The sequence below is a fragment of the Hakea prostrata genome, chromosome 8 (genome assembly GCF_041222555.1).
Source record: "Hakea prostrata isolate BN-2017 chromosome 8, UWA_Hpros_2, whole genome shotgun sequence".
Taxonomy (NCBI): Eukaryota; Viridiplantae; Streptophyta; class Magnoliopsida; order Proteales; family Proteaceae; genus Hakea; species Hakea prostrata.
Window position 1 is genome coordinate 14,692,597 of NC_142607.1, and position 18,689 is coordinate 14,711,285.

Below are 18,689 nucleotides of genomic sequence, written 5' to 3' on the forward strand. Positions count from 1 at the left end.
ATTGCTAATAACTGACACTTCTTAGTGAAGAGGTCACAAGTTTGACACTCCATATGGTATAATCCCGACCCTACTATAAAGCTACCGATTCCGTAAAGAATCAAAATCGAATTGTTTATCTGAGAATTTCAATTTATGAAATCAAGCTATTTACAAAACGATTCGGTGTAGCAATTCTAATGGGTTAATAATCAATTTATATGGTTCGGTTTGGTTTGGTTTGGTTCGATTTTGGTAAGCGGTCGAAACTGGTTTGTTGATGGGAGATTAATTCATCTAAGAAGTTGACCATAATGGATATTTACATGTCGGCCGCTGACTCCAGTAGACAGCTGGAGCTTAATAAAACGGCTATGACGAAGTCTTTACCTAAATGCCAAATCTCTAAGGTCTACCGTTGTGGGTAATGTGACTTTTTCTTTTTGAAAAATATTTTTATTCCCTCCTCTGTCCTCAAAGCGTATTTCAAACATTCCTATAACGGTTGTCACGCACCTGTAACACGCCTCCTTTATTGGGTTCGGTCCTCTTCCTTGCTTTCTTCGCAGCTTAATAACAACCCCAACTGTCGGAGCTTCTCACTCTCTCTTATCTGATTTTGTGTTTTCTTCTGAATTTGCCATGAACATGAAAATGCCAAGCATTTCAGTGGCTACAGAGGATGACACAACGAAAGCAGACATCAAGAACACCGATGTACGATCTTCTCCTACTTCATCTACGTCCTTGTGTCTCCCATTAAAGAGAAAACGACCACCCACGATTGAGATTCCACAGGTCTTGCAGGAAATACACACAGAAAAGCTCAAATTCCATGAGAAAACGGTCGGAGATCAGACACACTGCTTTGATGAATCGGAAGTTGGGGTTTTCTCCATGAAAGGGAAGAAAAGGGTTATGGAAGATACCCACAAGATTGTTTCTACCTCCAATGGACAAACTAGGAAGGTAAAATGCTATTCCCTCTTTTCCTTTTCTCCCAGAGGACTGAGGAGAAATCTAAATCCTGGGTTTGTTTTTGTTCTACCAGTGCTTGTTTTCCTTACTTTTTTTTTTTCTTCTTTGAATTGAATTATAGTTGCACTAATAAAGAGGGTTGAGTTTTTCTTGGTTGGACATATCGGATCAGAAAAGATTATTTCTTTTTTGTTGGGCATTTAGGAATTCAATGATATTGTAGTGGTAAGTGAACTTAATTTGTGGTGAAATGCAGTGCTTTTTTGGGGTTTATGATGGACATGGAGGCACCAAGGCAGCTGAGTTTGTTGCAGAGAATTTACATGGGAATATACTTGAAATAATGGATAGGTGTGTAGGTCATACGGAGAAGGAGGATGCAATTAAAGCTGCATATCTCAAGACCGACCAGGATTTTGCAAAACAGGTATAAATAAGTGGTTCTTTTTTTCAAATATAACTGTTAAGTAGTGAAGCAGTCATTCTTGTTGAGAAGCTTCTCTGTTTCCATTATTATAATGCAAAAAATTCATACTAACATGGTTATTCAAATAATCCAACCAAAACTGCAAAAGCTTATGGTCAACAGGATGACTGTAACATCATTAGTGCACACCATGAAAACACTTACCTCCTGAAACAAAAGCCACCATGCACATCCGCACATTGAATAGGATGAGCCATTGGTGGCGAACTTTGGGATTATTTTCCAGCTTTATCAACTTAGAATAATAACTATACTGGTTGAAGGCTTCAAACTGTAAAAGTCTACTGCTTGATTCTGGTTTTGGAATATGATTCAAGATAGAGATGGTTTACATAGACTTACGTTGTTTGTCAGAATTCAAAATATTTTACATTCAAACTCCAAACCTTGTCCTGTAAATGTTAACTAGATGACCCTTAAACAGCCTCCAGAACCACTGCCTCTTTCCATTCAATATGTATGGATTAAGAAGTTTGAAATCTCTATTTAGCTTATCTACCTTTATTGGTAAAATGAGTTATTGATTTCCTGTCTCAGGAAGATGTGGCTTGTTTGCTCGGAACTCATATCATATGAATATGGATTGGAAAGTTGGATCCAGATTTGATGGATTATTAAACATGGAAGTATGCATGCAACCTTCTAATTGACTTTAAAACACTGATTGCAATCAATGGTTGTAACATGTTTGACATAAATTTGGGTTTTGGATTCTCTGTTTAAAGGAAGCCAGCTTGTGAAAACATCCGACTCTGATGCTCTTAACATTTATAGTGTAATCAATTCTGAATCCAAACACATTGAGCTTACAGAGATTTCTAACCCATTGAGATTCCCATGTAGTATTTTTCTTGTAGTGTTCTCTTTCAGTTCCATCTTTCATACAAACAAAAGAAAACAGTACTCAGAAAAAGATGGAACTAAAAAGTCTGAAAGCCTACACTTAATATTGCAAAATTTTCTCATTGTGTTTATTTGTCTGCTCTTCATTTTTTCTAAAGCTTGGTTTAATGCTGTAGAATGTTAAATTAAGACTGTGGAATGACAACAGGGTTTAGCCAGCGGCACTTGCTGTGTAACTGCCCTGATTGAACAAGGCAATATTCTTGTTTCAAACTTGGGAGATTGCAGGGCAGTCCTCTGTAGGGATGGCATGGCTGAAGTCCTCACTAAGGACCACAGAGCTGAACAAGAAGATGAGCGGAAAAGAGTTGAAAACAAGGTGCCTGTTGCTGCTTTTGCTTTTGCTTTTGCTTTACCATAGTGAATTTTGTTAATACCATGATGAATTATAGGATACTCAGGAATGACTTAGGCTACTTTTTTTGACACTATGATGTAGGGAGGGTACGTAGACATCCATCGAGGAGCTTGGAGAGTCCATGGAATACTCTCTGTTTCTAGAAGCATTGGAGATGTTCATTTGAAGGAATGGGTAATGGCTGAACCTGACACAAGGATCCTGCATTTGACTCCAGACATGGAGTTTCTTGTCCTAGCCTCAGATGGACTGTGGGAAAAGGTTAGTAGGAAGGAACTTGTCTTACCATGGAGCATTCTTTATATGCAGAAGTACTGACTTGGAAAATTATTTGCTTGTGTGTGTTTGTCAACTATGGAAATTTATACACATGTCTTGTTTTTTATGATTGGTATTCTTTCTTTATCTGATCAGTGCTTCTAGTGTTTTTCGATTCTGTCCATTCTATAGATTTTTGTTATAGTTAGATTGTTAGTGTGGGAGTCTATGACACTGGTTCCTGTGGGACTTTCTCCTGTTGACAAGTAGAACTTTTTATTTTTCGGATGAATGAAAATAATCATTAACCAAACCCCAAAGTGGGGAGGAGAGAATATACAAAGAGGAGAAGGGGAGAATGAGGGGGAGAGGGGTTGGAAATCACAACTGACTCATTGGCAACAAAGTGGATCCAAGACCTCAGGAGACTACAATAACTCTGTTCCATCAGTCAGATGGGGCAATGCAGGGGACTGTGACCAAACATTTTGAGTTTCCTAGTAGGAAATCTTCCAGGAAAATGTATGTGCCTCAGCAGAATCTAATGAAATCAGTGTATATTTTTGCTGATCTTGATATATTGATGGCGCGTTGATTATCATTTTGGTGAGCTATGATTTGGTAAATTGTATTCTTGCTTTTGTTTAATAGGGCAATTGATTTAGACTGGCAGAAAATATGTTGTGTAATAGCATTAAGATTTGGTTTCTCTTATCATTTTATGTATGGCATACATAAGACTTGAATACAGGGGAAAAAAATTCTTGTGATCTCTTCCTCCACAATGAAGAGAAGGAAATAACTTATAATGAAAAAGAAAAAAAATAAAAATTGAATGTCCTTTTGATTAATTGTTTTGTCATTGATTGAAGATGTCTCTATCTATTAGACTGAACTTATAAATGGGCTGTTTCACTTTCGTTTCCTTAGGTGGATAGTCAGGAAGTGGTTGATACTGCAACACGTAGCTGTTTGGCTGCTAACAAACAAAGATCAAATGCTCTGTGGAAGGAAGATGATAGGGAGTCTGATTGTGAGAATGTGAGTCCTCCATTTAAAGCTCGCAAGATTTCCCAGATCAAGCAACAGAAAGTGAAGTATCATTCCTCAAGTAAAGAAAATGGTGGATATCATAAGAAAAGTAATTTTAGGAAAGATGAAACTGAGACTAATGGTGAAAACCTGAGTCCATCATCGACTTTACAGAAGACCTCTCAACAAAAAATAAAAATTCATTTGCAAAATCAAGAGAACAACCACTGTTGGCAGAAACCAGCTTCCAGTGGGCTCATGGCAGCTTGTAAGGAGCTTGTGAATCTTGCCGTGAACAGAGGAAGTTTGGATGATGTCACCGTGATGATCATCAATCTAAAGAAATTCCAATGCCAAAGCAGATGATCACATTTTTGCAGTTCGGTTGTAAGGGGCTTGTGAATCAGGCTGTGAACAGAGGAAGTTTGGATCATATCACTTCGAAGATCATAATTTCAATCCTGAAACAGATGATCACATTTTTGCAGTGCTGTTGTAGGAGCATTTTGGATGAAAATCATTGAAATTCAACCTAATGAAATTCAAATGACAAATCAGATGATCACATTTTTGCAGTTACTGTGGTCTATTGTCTTAATGTATTATTTTAAATGCCAAATACATAGACACCAGAGTATCTCTCTCCCATTACCCAAAAAAAGAGTCTCTCTCTCTCTCTCTCTCACATCCCTATTTGTTATCATTCTAATGGACAAAAACTTCTTACATCATCAACTACTTCTGCATAAAATTTCATAAACAATCAAGAAGTTGTGCCAGACTTTTTTATATGCTAATGCCTGTCTATACCTACATAAGATGAGATTTTCCATGATAATATTTTTCTATAACTAAGATGAAGTTGGTCGTTCATCTTTCATTGATGGGTTAGAATTGATTCTTTTTTTTAATCTATTCTTACTGTGTACTCTATAATCTCCTCTGACGAATCAACATGAAATATCTGGGTAGGTTCATTTTTCTTATTAACATATATGACAAAAAGGATTAAATTAAAGGGTTGATTATCTCTAAAATACTTCCCCAACTCGAATGCAAAAGAAGGATAAGACACATAGGTACAACTAGATCTGCAACTTCCAGTCTCTTTTTCTGTAATTGTCATCCCTAGATTCCTCCCTCTTGGTCTAATCTCTGTTTTTCTTTTGAACATTTCTATAGAAAGTTAAAAAGTCGAAGAGAACTTTAAAGTTCAATCCCACATCGGAAAGACAAACTTTCTAATTTGACTGGCAGTCTTTTACCCCATTCCAGTTCATAACTTCACATTGATTGATTTGTCCTCCATGAACTCTCTCTCTCTGACGTAGCAACGTAATCTCCAAATCTGGTGAAAAGAACTTTCCTTCTTTTTGACCTTTGATGGGGAAAATAAAGGTAGAAACCCAGAAACAGTAACAGAAGTTAAACCACCTTGGTTAAGAAAAGCGGGTTTTTAAAGAAAAATAATTAATAAACCCCTGTTTCAGAAGCTTACAAGGCCTACAGATTATTGAATATTAAAAAAAGGGTTTTGTTCTTCCCACAATTTCTCTCCTCACCCTTTCCTTCTAATTGCCAGTTTGGAAATTGGATATATTTATCCATTTTCATTTCTCTATGGAGGATAAATGCTGTTAAAAACATCTCTGCCAGCATTTAGGAGTAGATCTTGTGGGTGAACAGAGACTTTTCTCAGTTTCTCCATTGATAGATTATCATTTCCACAGGGTCAAGAAAACCCACCATTTATCACTGTTTATTGAGCTAGCACTTTTGAGTTATTGATTACAAGTGATTGGAAAAATGCAAGACCCAATTAGGATTCCTGCTTGTTTTTCATCTGCAGAGAAGCCAACTGATGATCCTGCCGCCGTGACCCGCTCAGGCCAGAGTGTGTTCGTGTCAATCTACAGCACAAAGATTGCAGGTCAGTGCCATCTGATCACCATAACTTGGTGCAAGAATCTGCTGCTTCATGGGCTCTCTGTTTCAGTGGATGGGCCAGAGGGAGAGAGTCACTACAGCTGCAAGGTTGAGCTGAAGCCCTGGTATTTCTGGAGGAAGCAAGGTTCAAAGCGCTTCACGGTGGAAGGCACGGCCGTTGATGTCTTCTGGGATCTAAAGATGGCAAAATTTAATGGAGAAACAGAGCCACAGTCAGATTACTATGTTGCCGTGGTATGTGAAGAAGAAGTAGTGTTATTGCTTGGTGATCTGAAGAAGGATGCTTACAGAAAAACAGGGTCTCGACCAGCTCTAATGGAGCCCATTCTGGTTTCAAGGAAAGAACATATTTTTGCAAAGAAGAAGTTTTCCACAAAAGTCAAGTTCCATGACAAAGGCAGGTTTCATGAGATTTCAGTAGAATGCAACAACCTCCATCACCACAGTAGCAACAACAACAACAATAACAGTTCTGGAAGTGGTGGGTTTGATCCAGAAATGGAGATAAAGATAGATGGGCACTCGGCCATTCATGTGAAGCATCTCCAATGGAAATTCAGAGGTAACGAGTGCATATCCATGAGAAAATTTAGAGTGGAAGTGTATTGGGATGTCCATGATTGGCTATTTAGTCCAGGTCTACGGCATGCTCTGTTCATATTCAGGCCAGTTTCATTACCCACATCACCACCATCGACATCAACCTCATTATCACCACCATTGTCATCATTGAAGTCGACTCCACTGTCATCTCAGACAGGGGATTCTAGTTCAGTAGAGGGTTACAATGCAACTGGGTCATTTGATTTTTGCTTATTTCTCTATGCTTGGAAGGTGGAATGAGTTTTGAGATATCCAGACAAAGTGGTATTATGTCATTTTTCCCTACTATCATCATCTTGAGCATCTCCAGCTTTAGTAAAGGTAGCAGAGCTAAAGAGGCAAGTGGGTCTTGCCTATCTTCATGGCAATGATGACTTTTGGTTCTGAACTCTGTAGATTTGTCTCTCAAGCTGATCAACTTCAAGTTTGAATACAATCCAGAGAGAGAATATGCTAAGGAAGCCATCACATGCGAGAGGTTGGTGGCCCCCCAGTGGTGGGGTTGGAAGTTTGTTACAGCTGGTAGTGATTAGATACACAAGAGTGGCCAGGACAGATTGAATCACAAACATGCCCAATAATTCCCAATCTAGAGGCATCTCAATCCTCTCTCTCTCTCTCCCTTATTTTATTCTTTGAACTCACTTCTATAACCTTCTTGTTGGCTGGTCTTTGTATCTCTTCTCACATCTTGATAAGAGAGAACCTGGAAATTTTCTCTTCATAATGTAGTTATTTTAAAGGACAAGGTTACCAATTTGGCATAGGTGATTGAATCAAGCACATGAGAGAAGGGCTTTGATGTGTGTGTGTATGTACGTTTGTGTCTAATGGTGGGGCTGTGGAAGTTGATGGATGGGGAACACTGACTTGTAAAAGTTTGTGAATGTGGAAATGCATGTGCACAGGACCTCAAGTTTCTCTTCTTTGGTTCTTTATATTCTTTCTTCTTTTGTTTTAGGGCAAATTACACGATACCAGTTATATTTTGGGCAAAATTTTTGATCACCCACTATTGCCTCATAAATTATATGGCACTCACATGTAAATTACAAATTATCCATGTTGGACAAATTAGGGGTTGGTGGATGGTAGATTGGTGGTGAAAGGTGGATTTTTAAACATCTATAAGGTTTGTAATAAAAATCAGAAAATTTTCAAATAACTCACACGTCTGTGCATGAGCCAATGAGAGCACACAGGCATCAATGGAGATTATTTTATTTCAAGATAAAGTATAGTTACTCTGTGAGTCTGTGTACTAATGAATCTGAACAAAAAGGCCACATAATCAAACAAAATTTCTTTTTTCTCCTAAATTAAGCATATAAATAATTACCAATAATTTGTCTTACTTCTTTAGAATCTCTTTTATAGAAAAATATTATTCTCAAAGGTCATTAAAAGCAGTTTACAACTTGAACTACTGTTGAGATGATTAATTTATTCTTTGTTACTATAGTTTATCATCTTGTTAACAAAAAAGAAAAAAAAAAAAAATCTAGATTCCAACACAAACAATTAATTTATAAGTAAGAGGAGTGCAATGGAGTTATCAAGGTTTGCTGGAAAGAGAAAGAGAACTATTGCGAGTGTAATGGGCTTTGACTCCTCAAACAGTAATACAAGTTGGGATCTTTTATTTGCGAGGGTAGAAACTGTGTTTGTTTCACATTCTTCCATCGCATGTTTAGAAGAAAAAAATTCATCTCTGGTCTACCCTGTCAGTGCTTAGAGATAAGTTTCCCTCTAAATGTGTGATGTAATGATTTAAAGGAAGCACAATCATCTATCTATAGTACCAATATGCACCGGGGAGAATAAGCACTACATCTAGGAATCAACAACACGAAAATTTTGATTAAATTAATACGATCTATAGTTCCGATCCTATCGGGATCGCAATTAGATTAGATTCGGTTACATTCGTGTCTTATTTGAACTCCATTTAGTTCATTTATTTTCAAACCTACTCATTTACTATACAAATAGAGGGTTCGAACTCTAGCAATACCTTGTCCATGCGAAACAGTAATTCTAACTAATCCTTAAAGCATAGGATCAAATAAGTACTATTTTTAATCTAAATTTTATAAAGCTTTGCAAACAGAGGAATCTAAGTCAGGTAGCAACCCGATTACAAGCCATTTTCAATGGCATGGGCGGGTCAGAATACGATCCATCAACAATCTGGTCAAAGATCCATTTGTTGGCAGCCTCAGTGTAATGGACACCATCCCAGTTGATCCGAACCGATGGATCTTTGCAAGATTTCCCACCATACCCACAACAAGCTACAAGAGGGAGTTCGAATCCTGCAATTTCAGTTCAGCTTTTCAGATTTAGAATCTAAGTTAAATTTGTTTGACAAAAGATTTCAGATGAATTTAGTTACCATGCTTTGAAGCCTGACTGATGAGAGAGTACTTGGCAGAATAAACATCTACATAAGTAATGGAAGCCAAGGGAAGATCTTTCCTTAGTTGAGCCATAGCTTCTTTCAAATTCAAGTTGAAGTACTGAGCTACCTCATTGAAGGGACTAGCACACCCAGCTTTGTCCACCTGCGCTGCTGTGATGAGCAAACGATCCAGAATGTAGGGAAGGCACCCAGCTGGGCCTGTGTTGTGTATCCAGAACCATCTCCCTCCTTGCCCATATATATTCTGCTTTCACAGAATCCTTAATCATATCAAATTAATCAATCAGAAGGTGTCTAAAAATTCTAAGGTAAGACCAAACTCACCTTGATAACAGTAGTGAACTGATTCAATAAATCAGGGACATATGCTCGAACTTGATCGGTTGTCATGTCAATGAAGTAGCCGGCTGTTAAATCATTCTGACCAATGTCGAATGTGTACAAGGCACGAGAGAAACTCTGGTCACTGGGCATCAGTTCTTGCCAAACAGCCCCTACACCAGTATATTCAAGAAAGATATTTATGAAAGTTCAAATAAGATATGATGATGATGATGATGAAAATTGTTCGTTTACAGTGATGGGTTTACTAGAGTTAATTACCTTGTTTACGAACTTCTTGAGATCTACGATGAAAATCGTTGAATTGGATGGATTGGTAGTTTAGAGAGAAGGGACTTGCCCCACCCACCTGTGAGAGAGTCCTGTTCGGTGGTCTAATTGTTGATCCAGCAGTTGCAAAATTGGCTCCATGGGTGAAATTGGATCCCACTGAATCCAGGAACGCATTGAGATAAGGAAGTCCTAAGCTCTCCGCTGCCAAAATGAAGGAGACAACAAGACAGAAATGAGTAGGGAAGAGACTGTGAGAGAGGAAAGGAATAAAGAAGATGGTTTCGTTTCTGCAATAAACTGAAAAACAGGAATCTGGGTTTGGTTATTTCTAACCCATGATTTAATTTGGCTGAAAGATTCACACACGCATGCGAGGTCATGTTTTCTCTAATGGGTACCTATGAAATCGATTACAAGACGGCCATCAGATAATCGACCAGCGGGGGCATGAAAATAAGTCTCTCCGTTGGGTGGAGATGCTTGACCAAATGCTGCAGAGAGTCCACCAGTGTCGGAATTTGAGTCACCGAAGTTGAATATTGCCTGGAACTCACACGGTGCTGGGCTCGTCGACCCAAACACCAAACCTGCTGGAGAAGATGGGATGATCGCTACTGAAGTACATAGAGCAATAACCAGTCTCAAGACATTCCTCCAATCCATGGGGATGAAAAACGAAGTTAGAAAACCACTGGAAGAGAAGAGAAACCAAAGAAACAGTATAGCAAGAAAAGCTAAGAGTGATAAGAAGGACAGAGAAGAGGCTAAGAAGGGGATGGTGGTAAATCTCTCTCGACCGTTGACGGCATATAATGGACAATATTCAAGTCAAGTCTCAACCGTGGCAAAGGGGCTTGATAGATTCTTGGGACTCATAAGAAGTCCGCTTCTTTAACCCAGAAAAACAAGAAAAAGAAATAGTTTTTGTTGTCTCACCCACTCTATATATTTTGTCTTGTCATTGAAATATTTTAACTCGATGGGTTGACCTATTTATCCGATTAAAGTCTATTATATGTTTTTTACGTTTGCCTACCACATTATTGAGAGATTTAAGATTTTCAATTAGAGTTTTGAGTAAAAGTTCTTAGTGATTGGTTGTGAGATCTTCTTTTGTTCTTCTTCTACATAGTAGAAAAACTCTTCTGTTTTTTCTCTACTACATCTGTGTGTAAACCATGTAAATCTCTGTGTATTTTCATTTTTTGTTTCTTTTCATTTTATGGTGTTTGTTCTAACAATCATGTTTAAATTATCATACTACACCAAGTCTCTGCAACCTTTAGGCTTATTAGTTTCCCCTTACATTGATTCTAAAACACACACTCTCTCTCTCTCTGGGAAATCAGTATCAGAGATCATCATGTTGTTGGTAGAGCAAGAAACAATTACATATAAGAACTTACGTGGTTCATTTGAAGGTTACGTTTATAGTTGAATTGTATGATGATTTCATTATAAAAAGAAAGGGAGAAAACATGGAGGCAGCCCAGAAATTTCTCAACAGTTCTCTCTCAAACAGATATGAAAGATTATTCAAATACTAGAAAAATGCTAGTCCAAGCTAGGATGCCCATATCCAAGAACACTAAAAATTTACATTAAAAGCTCACAACGTAACTAGTCAGTTGGAGATCTCAAAGTTTTGAGCAAGACCCATCATTTAATCCTAATGTTTGTTGTTTCGTTGACATTTGAATGGGTTAAGATTCAGAAACAGACCTTTAAAATGTTCTCACTTGAAAAAAAAAATTTTCACAAAAAAAAAAATTTAAAAAAATAAGGGAGGAAAAAAAAAAAAGATGAGATAATTACTCCTTTAACATTCAAATAATAAATAGATAGATGAAAGAAGAAAGAAAATGATATCCTTTAAAAAGAAATATCAACTCAGTTGGCAACCCGGTGACAAGCCATTTTCAGTGGCAGGGGCAGATCAGAAAATGATCCATCAACGATCTGGTCAAAAACCCATTTGTTAGCAGCCTCGGTGTCGTGGATTCCATCCCAGTTGATCCGAACCGATGGATCTTAATTGGCAAGCCTTCCCATTTAGAATCTCTTTGCCATTTTTTGTAACCTTTGATCCACAACCCATGTTTCTGTTGTAGGTGTACTTTCCACCATGACCACAGCAAGCTACAAGAGGAGGTTCAACTCCTGCAATTTCGCCAAAATGAACAGTTATAACTAAGTTTGAGATTTCACTAGAAACACTGAAACTGAAGCAGGCAAAAGATTTCAGAAGAATTTATTTACCATGCTTGGAAGCTCGACTGATGAGAGAGTACTTTGACAGAATAAACATCTACATAAGCAATGGAAGCCAAGGGGAGATCTTTCCTCAGCTGAGCTATAGCTTCTTCCAATCTCATGTCAGAGTACTGAGTGTAAAGTCCTCCTCATTAATGGAGGGCTCACCAAAGTTTGACAAACACATTTGTAGGGAGAAAGTTTTCTTCCCTCTCAGCCACTTATGTTGACTTTGAAGAGAGAGAGAGAGAAAGCTCTCCTCTCTTCTCTTATCTCCACCGAATTCATCACCTATTTATGACAAAGGAGACAACCATTAATATGGACGGTAAGTCCGACAAATTGTCAAGGGAGATAAGGCAACGCATCCTTTCTTCTCCTCTCCAGCTATAAATAGGGGTGGGGAGGTTTGGAGAAGCGAGAAGTGTAGAAAGAAGCAAGAGAGGAAGCCAAGTGAGAGGCAAGACAAGTGGGGAACACTCTCTAGAGTTGAGAGTGGAGTGAGAGAGGGTGACAGGGGATCCGGTTGGATACGGGGTTGGGTGGGTGTAAATCCAAGCACCGACAAGAGTGTATTCAACTCCATAGGAATGTCTCATTACGCCCGGGATGAGGCAAGCCGAACCACGATATTGTTGTGTTGGTGCTCCTTTGTGATTATTTCCTTCGTTATATTTCACATGGGTCCCATACAAGTACTATTCACGTGGGCCCCACACCGACACTATTCACAACACTATTCACACGGGCACTATTCACGAATACATTTTGTATTGTTTTTCTCGTCGATCTTTTACACAGGAGGGGAAATAGTGAACCGCTATCGGCTTTCCCAACAAGTGGTATCGAGCCCGGTTCGCGGAATCGTTCGTAAAGATGTCGATGGAGGGAAGCGCCGAGGACGGATGATCAGCTTGAACGGGAGCAACTGGATGATATAGAAATCCAAGATGGAAGATTTGCTATATTGCAAAGACTGTATGCTCCCATAGAAGGTGCATCGCAAAACCAGAGCGAGATGTTTGAAGCGGAATGGAAAGTCCTAGATCGAAAGCCGTTGGCTTCATACGCCAATGGTTAGATGATCGTTTATCATCACATTTCCACCGAAAGTTGGCGCATTCACTATGGCAAAAGCTAGAAGGTTTGTATGAGAGAAAATCGCTGCAACAAGGCATTCCTTATCGGGAGACGTAAATCTCAAATACAAGGAAGGGAGTCGGGCGACACTTAAATGAGGTACAAAGTATTGTTAACCAACCGGTCTATGAAAATGACACTGATGATGAGTTGCGGGCTTTGTTATTGTTAAGTTCGTGCCGAAAGCGGAAACCTAGTTGTCTCCCTCGGAACTCGGCTCCCGAAGGAAAGCTCACAATGGATATAGTAGTGGAAGCCTCCGAATGAAGAGACAAGGAGAAAATCCTCAATCTCATCTCACGGTGAAGCCCTTGTCACGGAAGCGGGGAGAAGTAAAACTAGATCGCCTCATTTTCGTGAGAAATCATATGGAAGATCCAAGTCAAGAAGCGGATCACATGCTACTCCGAAAAGGTAGGGCATATGAAAAAGATTGCAGAAAGCTAAGGCACGAATGGAGAACCAAAGTGAGGACAAAGAAGACAAAGAAACCACCGCCATCAGCTCGGATGGAGATATTATCATCGTCTCAACTAGTGATGAGTTTTGCCTCACTTCTACATGCCATGACCAGTTGGGTCATTGATTCGAGTGCATCCTTCCATGTTACCCCTTACAAAGAATTCTTTACTACTTTTGAATCGGGTGATTTTGGTATAGTAAAGATGGGTAACAATGGCATTTCAAAAATCATGCGTAAAGGTAATGTGTGCATCAAGACAAATGCGGATGCCAAATGGTTCTCAAGGAAGTAAGGTATGTGCCGGACCTCCGTTTAAATCTAACTCGCAGGAAAGCTAGATGAAGAGGGATACCATAACCATTTTGGTAATGGTCAATGGAAACTTACCAAAGGATCTCTAGTGATGGCAAGAGGTAGCAAATGTTGCACTTTGTACAAAACACAAGTGCAAATATGCAAAGAGAGGTAATTGCGGAAGAAGAGTCTGCAGATTTGTGGCATCAAAGACTTGGCCACCCGAGTGAGAAATGTATGCAAATTCTCACAAAAGGGAATCTTCGCCAAACATTAAAGGTAGGCATCTAAAACAATGTGTTCATTGTTTAAAGGGAAACAACATCGTGTTACCTTTAATAGAACTTCTTCCCATAGAAAAAGAAAAATTTTGGAATTAGTGCATTCGGATGTATGTGGTCCTATGAAAGTAAAAACTCTTGGGGGAGCTTTGTATTTTGTAACTTTCATAGATGATGCATCTAGAAAAGTGTGGGCATATGCATTAAAAACTAAGGATCAAGTTTTTGATGTATTTAAAACCATGCCCGTTGAAAGAGAACAGTAAAACCTTAAAGTGTCCATACCGACAATGGAGGTGAGTACGGGGAGCAGAAGAGCGAAGGAGCATGGAACCGCATGAGCAGACGCCAAAGACCCCACAACATAATGGTGAGCGAAAGGATGAACGCACCATATTGAAAGAATAAGATGCATGCTCACATGCAAAGTTGGCAAGGTGCAGGGGAGAAGCAAGCGCACGCCGTCACTAACAACCTACTCCACAGCCCCCGAATGGAGATGTCCCACGAGCGGAGTGGAAAGGAGATATCCATAACTACGAAGGTGTTCGGTTGCGGGGCGTCGGCACATCCCAAAAGACGAACGAACCAAACTGATGAGAAAGCAAAACAATGTACTTGGGAGCAGACAAGTGGACAGTATGGGATCCAATTGATAAGAAGGTGATTAGAAGTAGAGATGTGGTCTCTAGAAGACCAAACGACCAAGACGATAAGATCGAGAAGCCTCAACCGATAATGACGATCTATTGACCTAGTCCAAACACTTCACCGCGGTGCAAGATGAAGGGGAGATGTTCAAGAAGGTGATGGTCCCACCAAGGTGAACAAAGTGAGCAACCAGCTCACGAACCACCAGGAGCCCGAGTTAAGAAGATCCACCGAGCCACGACGCAATCTACGGATTCACCTAATCGGTGTTATGCTAACAAATGCAAGCGAACAGAATGCTTGAAGAAGCAAATGAAAGCAAGCATAAAGATGAGTGGTTGAATGCTATGCAAGAAGAGATGGATTCTCGCAAAGAACCACACATATGACTGGTAAAGTTACGAAGGTAAGAAAGCACTAGAGAACAAATGGGTGTTTAAGCTAAAATCCCAAGAGAAAAGCTCACAACCAAGGTACAAGGCAAGGTTGGTTGTGAAGGGATTTAGGCAAAAGAAAGGTATTGACCGATGAAATTTTTCACCGTAGTAAAAATGTCTCTATACGGGTGGTGTTAAGTTTAGCAGCTAGTATGAATTTGGAAATCCATCAACTAGATGTAAAGACGGCCTCTCCATGGAGATTTGGAAGAAGAAATTTACATGGAGCAGCCAGAAGGGTTTGAAGTCAAAGGTAAAGAACACATGGTCTGCGGGTTAAGAAAGAGCTTGTATGGCTTGAAACAAGCACCAAGGCAATGGTACAAGAAGTTTGATTCATTCATGATGGATCATGGGTATAACGAACAAAGAAGACCATTGTGTGTTTGTTAAGAAATTTTTCAAGAAGATTTCATTATTCTTTGCTCTATGTTGATGACATGTTAATTGTTGGTCGGGATGTCAATAAAATTGACAGGTTGAAGACACAATTGAGCAAGTCCTTTGCCATGAAGGATTTGGGAGTTGCACAACAAATCTTAGGAGTAAAAATTTATCGTGACCGAGCAACTAAAAAGTTGTGGCTATCACAAGAAAGGTATGTGCAAAAGGTACTTGAAAGATTTAATATGAGCAAAGCAAAACGAAGTACCCCCTTGGTAGACATTTCAAGTTGAGTAGTGAACAAAGTCCCTCAACCGAAGAAGAAAGGGATGAAATGAAATGCATTCCCTACTCTCAACAGAAGGAAGTACGATGTATGCCATGGTCCGTACTAGACCCGATATTGCAGATGCGGAGGAGTTGTTAGTAGATTTCTATCCAATCCCGGAAAGGAACACGGGAAGCGATGAAGTGGATAATGAGATATCTAAAGGTACTACTAACATTTCGTGTGGATGCGACCACCTATGTTACAAGCATATACGAGATGCGATTGGCGGAGACATTGACTCCGAAATCCACATCGGGATACCTAGTTACCTGCGGGGGAGGAGAGTGTCATGGCAATCTAAGTTGCAAAAATGTGTGGCTTGTCATCTACCGAAGCGAGTACATCGCGTGTTGAAGCATGAAGGAGATGCTATGGATGAAGCAATCACTCAAGAACTCGACCGAAACAAGAAAAGTATGTCATTCAACTGCGACAGCCAAAGTGCAATTCACATAAGTAAGAATCCAATTTGCATATAAATCCAAACACATCCATGTAAGGTATCATTGGATACGAGATGCGGAACAGACGTGCAGATTGAAAAAATCCATCCCGACAAAAATGGAGCGGATATGATGACAAAGGCACTACCAAAGGGCAAACATAACTACGCAGCAACACAGCGGGCATGATCGTCCCCCATATGAGTCGGAGGGGAGTTTGTAAAGTCCTCCTCAAATAGAGGGCTCACCAAAGTTTGACAAACACATTTGTAGGGAGAAAGTCTTCTCCTCGGCCACTATGTTGACTTGAAGAGAGAGAGAGAGCTCTCCTCTCTCTCTTATCTCCACCGAATCACCTATTTATGACAAAGGAGACAACCATTAATATGGACGGTAAGTCCTTGACAAATGTCAAGGGAGATAAGGCAACGTTCATCCTCCTCCTCTCCGGCTATAAATAGGGGTGGGGAGGTTTGCTGAGAAGCAGAGAAGTGTAGAAAGAAGCAAGAGAGTGAAGCCAAGGAGAGGCAAGCTAAGTGTGGGAACACTCCCAGAGTGAGAGTGGAGTTGAGAGAGGGTGACGAGGGGATCCGGTTGGAACGGGGTTGGGTTGGGTGAAACCAAGCCCGACAAGAGTGTATCAACTCTCAAGGAAGGTTCATACGCCCGGGATGAGGCAAAGCCAACCAGATATTGTTGGTGGTGCTCCTTGTGATATTCTGAATCACGTGGGTCCCATACAAGTACTATCACGTGGGCCCCACACCGACACTATCACAACACTATCACACGGGCACTATCACGAATACATTTTTGTATTGTTTTTCTCTGGCGATCTTTTACACAGGAGGGGAAATAGTGAACCGTCTATCGGTCTTTTTCCCAACACTGAGCTACCTCATTGAAGGGACTAGCACACCCAGCTTTATCAACCTGTGCTGCTGTGATGAGAAACTGATCCAAAATGTAGGGAAGGCACCCAAGTGGGCCTGTATTGTGTATCCAGAACCACTTCCCTCCTTGCCCATATATATTCTGCTTTCACCCAGTCCTTGATCATATTAACTAGACCAGTTCAATGGCTTCTGAACATTCTGAAACAAAGACCAAACTCACCTTTATAACAGCCGTGAACTGACCCAATAAACCAGGAACATATGCTGTAACTTGATCGGTTGAAATGTTAAGGAAGTACCCGGCCGTTAGATCATTCTGACTAATGTCAAATGTGTACAAGGCACGAGAGAAACTCTCATTACTGGGCATCAATTCTTGCCAAAATACTCCTACGCCAAAACATCCAAGAAACAGAGCTCCTCAAATGAAAATCGACCAAGTGGAATTGATTACCTTTTCTACGAGCTACTTTGAGATCTTTGATGAAAATCGTTGAACTGATAGAACTGGACGTTTAGAGAGAAAGGACTAGCTTTAGTTGAATTCTGTGGTCTGATTGTTGACCCAGAAGTTGCAAAATTGGCTCCATGAGTGAAATTGGAATCCACTGAATCCAGGTAGGCACTGAGATAAGGAATTCCTATGCTCTCAGCTGCCAAAATGGAGAAGATAACATGAGAGATTTATTATGGGTAGAGAGAGACAGAGAGAGAGGTACCCATGAAATCAATCATAAGACGGCCATCAGATAATCGTCCAACAGGAGTATGAAAAAAAGGTCTCTCCGAAGGGTAGAGGTAGTTGCCCAAATGCTGCAGAGAACCCACCAGTATCTGAATTGGAGTCACCAAAATTGAAGATTGCTTTGAACTCGCATGGCTCTGCTGGTGTTCTCAATGCCAAACACCATATCTGCTGGGGAAGATGTAATGACTGCTACTGAAAGTAAAGCAGGACTTACAGCAACAACCCATCTCAGGAAACAACACCAGTCCATGGGGATAAAATGAAAATGGAAGTAAGAAACCACTTGAAGACTAGAGAAAGAGAAGAAACCCAGAACAGCAAGAAGCGAGACTGAAGAACACAGCGGGTAGCTCAGAAGTGGCCAATTAAGTAGGTAGCTAGCGGTAAAGGGTTTTATAGATCAGTTTCTCACGTTACGTTTCTGATTCTGCATGTCTTTCTGTCTGGGCAATCTGCATCGACTGCTAGATACTAGATAGTAAGAGATCATGTTGCACCGTAGCTGCATGGCATCATCGATCTAATTGAAAATTTTATGAAGCATGGTTCTTGAATCAGATAATTGATTTTAGTTAGATTGGATCGATATCGGTCCAAATTGAGCTAATTCAAAAATGTATTCCATTAATGCTTAGAGGTAGGTTCCCTTATGAAATGTGTGATAGAGTGTTGTGAAGAGAGCACAGTCTTCTTATCCCGTGAATAAATAATTCAGACTCCAAAAATACCTTGTCCATGTCAAAAAGTAATTATTTAAATTAACAGGTGAGAGTCGATAAAAAGCAA

General features: G+C 39.8%; 2 protein-coding genes and 1 pseudogene across 3 annotated transcripts; 1 reads left to right on the forward strand and 2 right to left on the reverse strand.

Moving 5' to 3' along the window:
* The first annotated feature begins 480 nt into the window (after positions 1–480).
* Positions 481–7,635, forward strand: LOC149007171 (uncharacterized). Its single transcript, XM_089167544.1, has 7 exons — positions 481–948; positions 1,214–1,384; positions 2,496–2,666; positions 2,787–2,966; positions 3,894–4,104; positions 4,240–4,349; positions 5,820–7,635. Exons 1-7 carry the CDS (start codon positions 622–624, stop codon positions 6,783–6,785), a joined length of 2,136 nt encoding a protein of 711 aa, XP_089023670.1. The 5' UTR covers positions 481–621; the 3' UTR covers positions 6,786–7,635.
* A 477-nt stretch (positions 7,636–8,112) lies between these two features.
* On the reverse strand, positions 8,113–10,400 carry LOC149007172 (GDSL esterase/lipase At3g26430-like). Its single transcript, XM_089167545.1, has 5 exons — positions 9,981–10,400; positions 9,571–9,783; positions 9,292–9,461; positions 8,941–9,211; positions 8,113–8,860 (listed from the first exon to the last, which is right to left on the reverse strand). Exons 1-5 carry the CDS (start codon positions 10,243–10,245, stop codon positions 8,667–8,669), a joined length of 1,113 nt encoding a protein of 370 aa, XP_089023671.1. The 5' UTR covers positions 10,246–10,400; the 3' UTR covers positions 8,113–8,666.
* A 1,004-nt stretch (positions 10,401–11,404) lies between these two features.
* On the reverse strand, positions 11,405–18,558 carry LOC149007173 (GDSL esterase/lipase At3g26430-like; annotated as a pseudogene). Its single transcript, XR_016175118.1, has 6 exons — positions 17,875–18,558; positions 17,610–17,808; positions 17,376–17,545; positions 17,147–17,294; positions 11,842–11,980; positions 11,405–11,742 (listed from the first exon to the last, which is right to left on the reverse strand). The product of XR_016175118.1 is annotated as a GDSL esterase/lipase At3g26430-like (transcript).
* Between the last annotated feature and the right edge of the window lie 131 nt (positions 18,559–18,689).

Coding starts and splice junctions, on each gene's coding strand:
- LOC149007171 (XM_089167544.1), top strand. CDS start 622: ATGAACATGAAAATGCCAAGCATTTCAGTGGCTACAGAGGATGACACA. Junction 949..1,213: donor CCAATGGACAAACTAGGAAG/GTAAAATGCTAT, acceptor GGTGAAATGCAG/TGCTTTTTTGGGGTTTATGA. Junction 1,385..2,495: donor ACCAGGATTTTGCAAAACAG/GTATAAATAAGT, acceptor GAATGACAACAG/GGTTTAGCCAGCGGCACTTG.
- LOC149007172 (XM_089167545.1), bottom strand. CDS start 10,245: ATGGATTGGAGGAATGTCTTGAGACTGGTTATTGCTCTATGTACTTCA. Junction 9,784..9,980: donor TCTTGTAATCGATTTCATAG/GTACCCATTAGA, acceptor TCATTTTGGCAG/CGGAGAGCTTAGGACTTCCT. Junction 9,462..9,570: donor TCAAGAAGTTCGTAAACAAG/GTAATTAACTCT, acceptor ATACTGGTGTAG/GGGCTGTTTGGCAAGAACTG.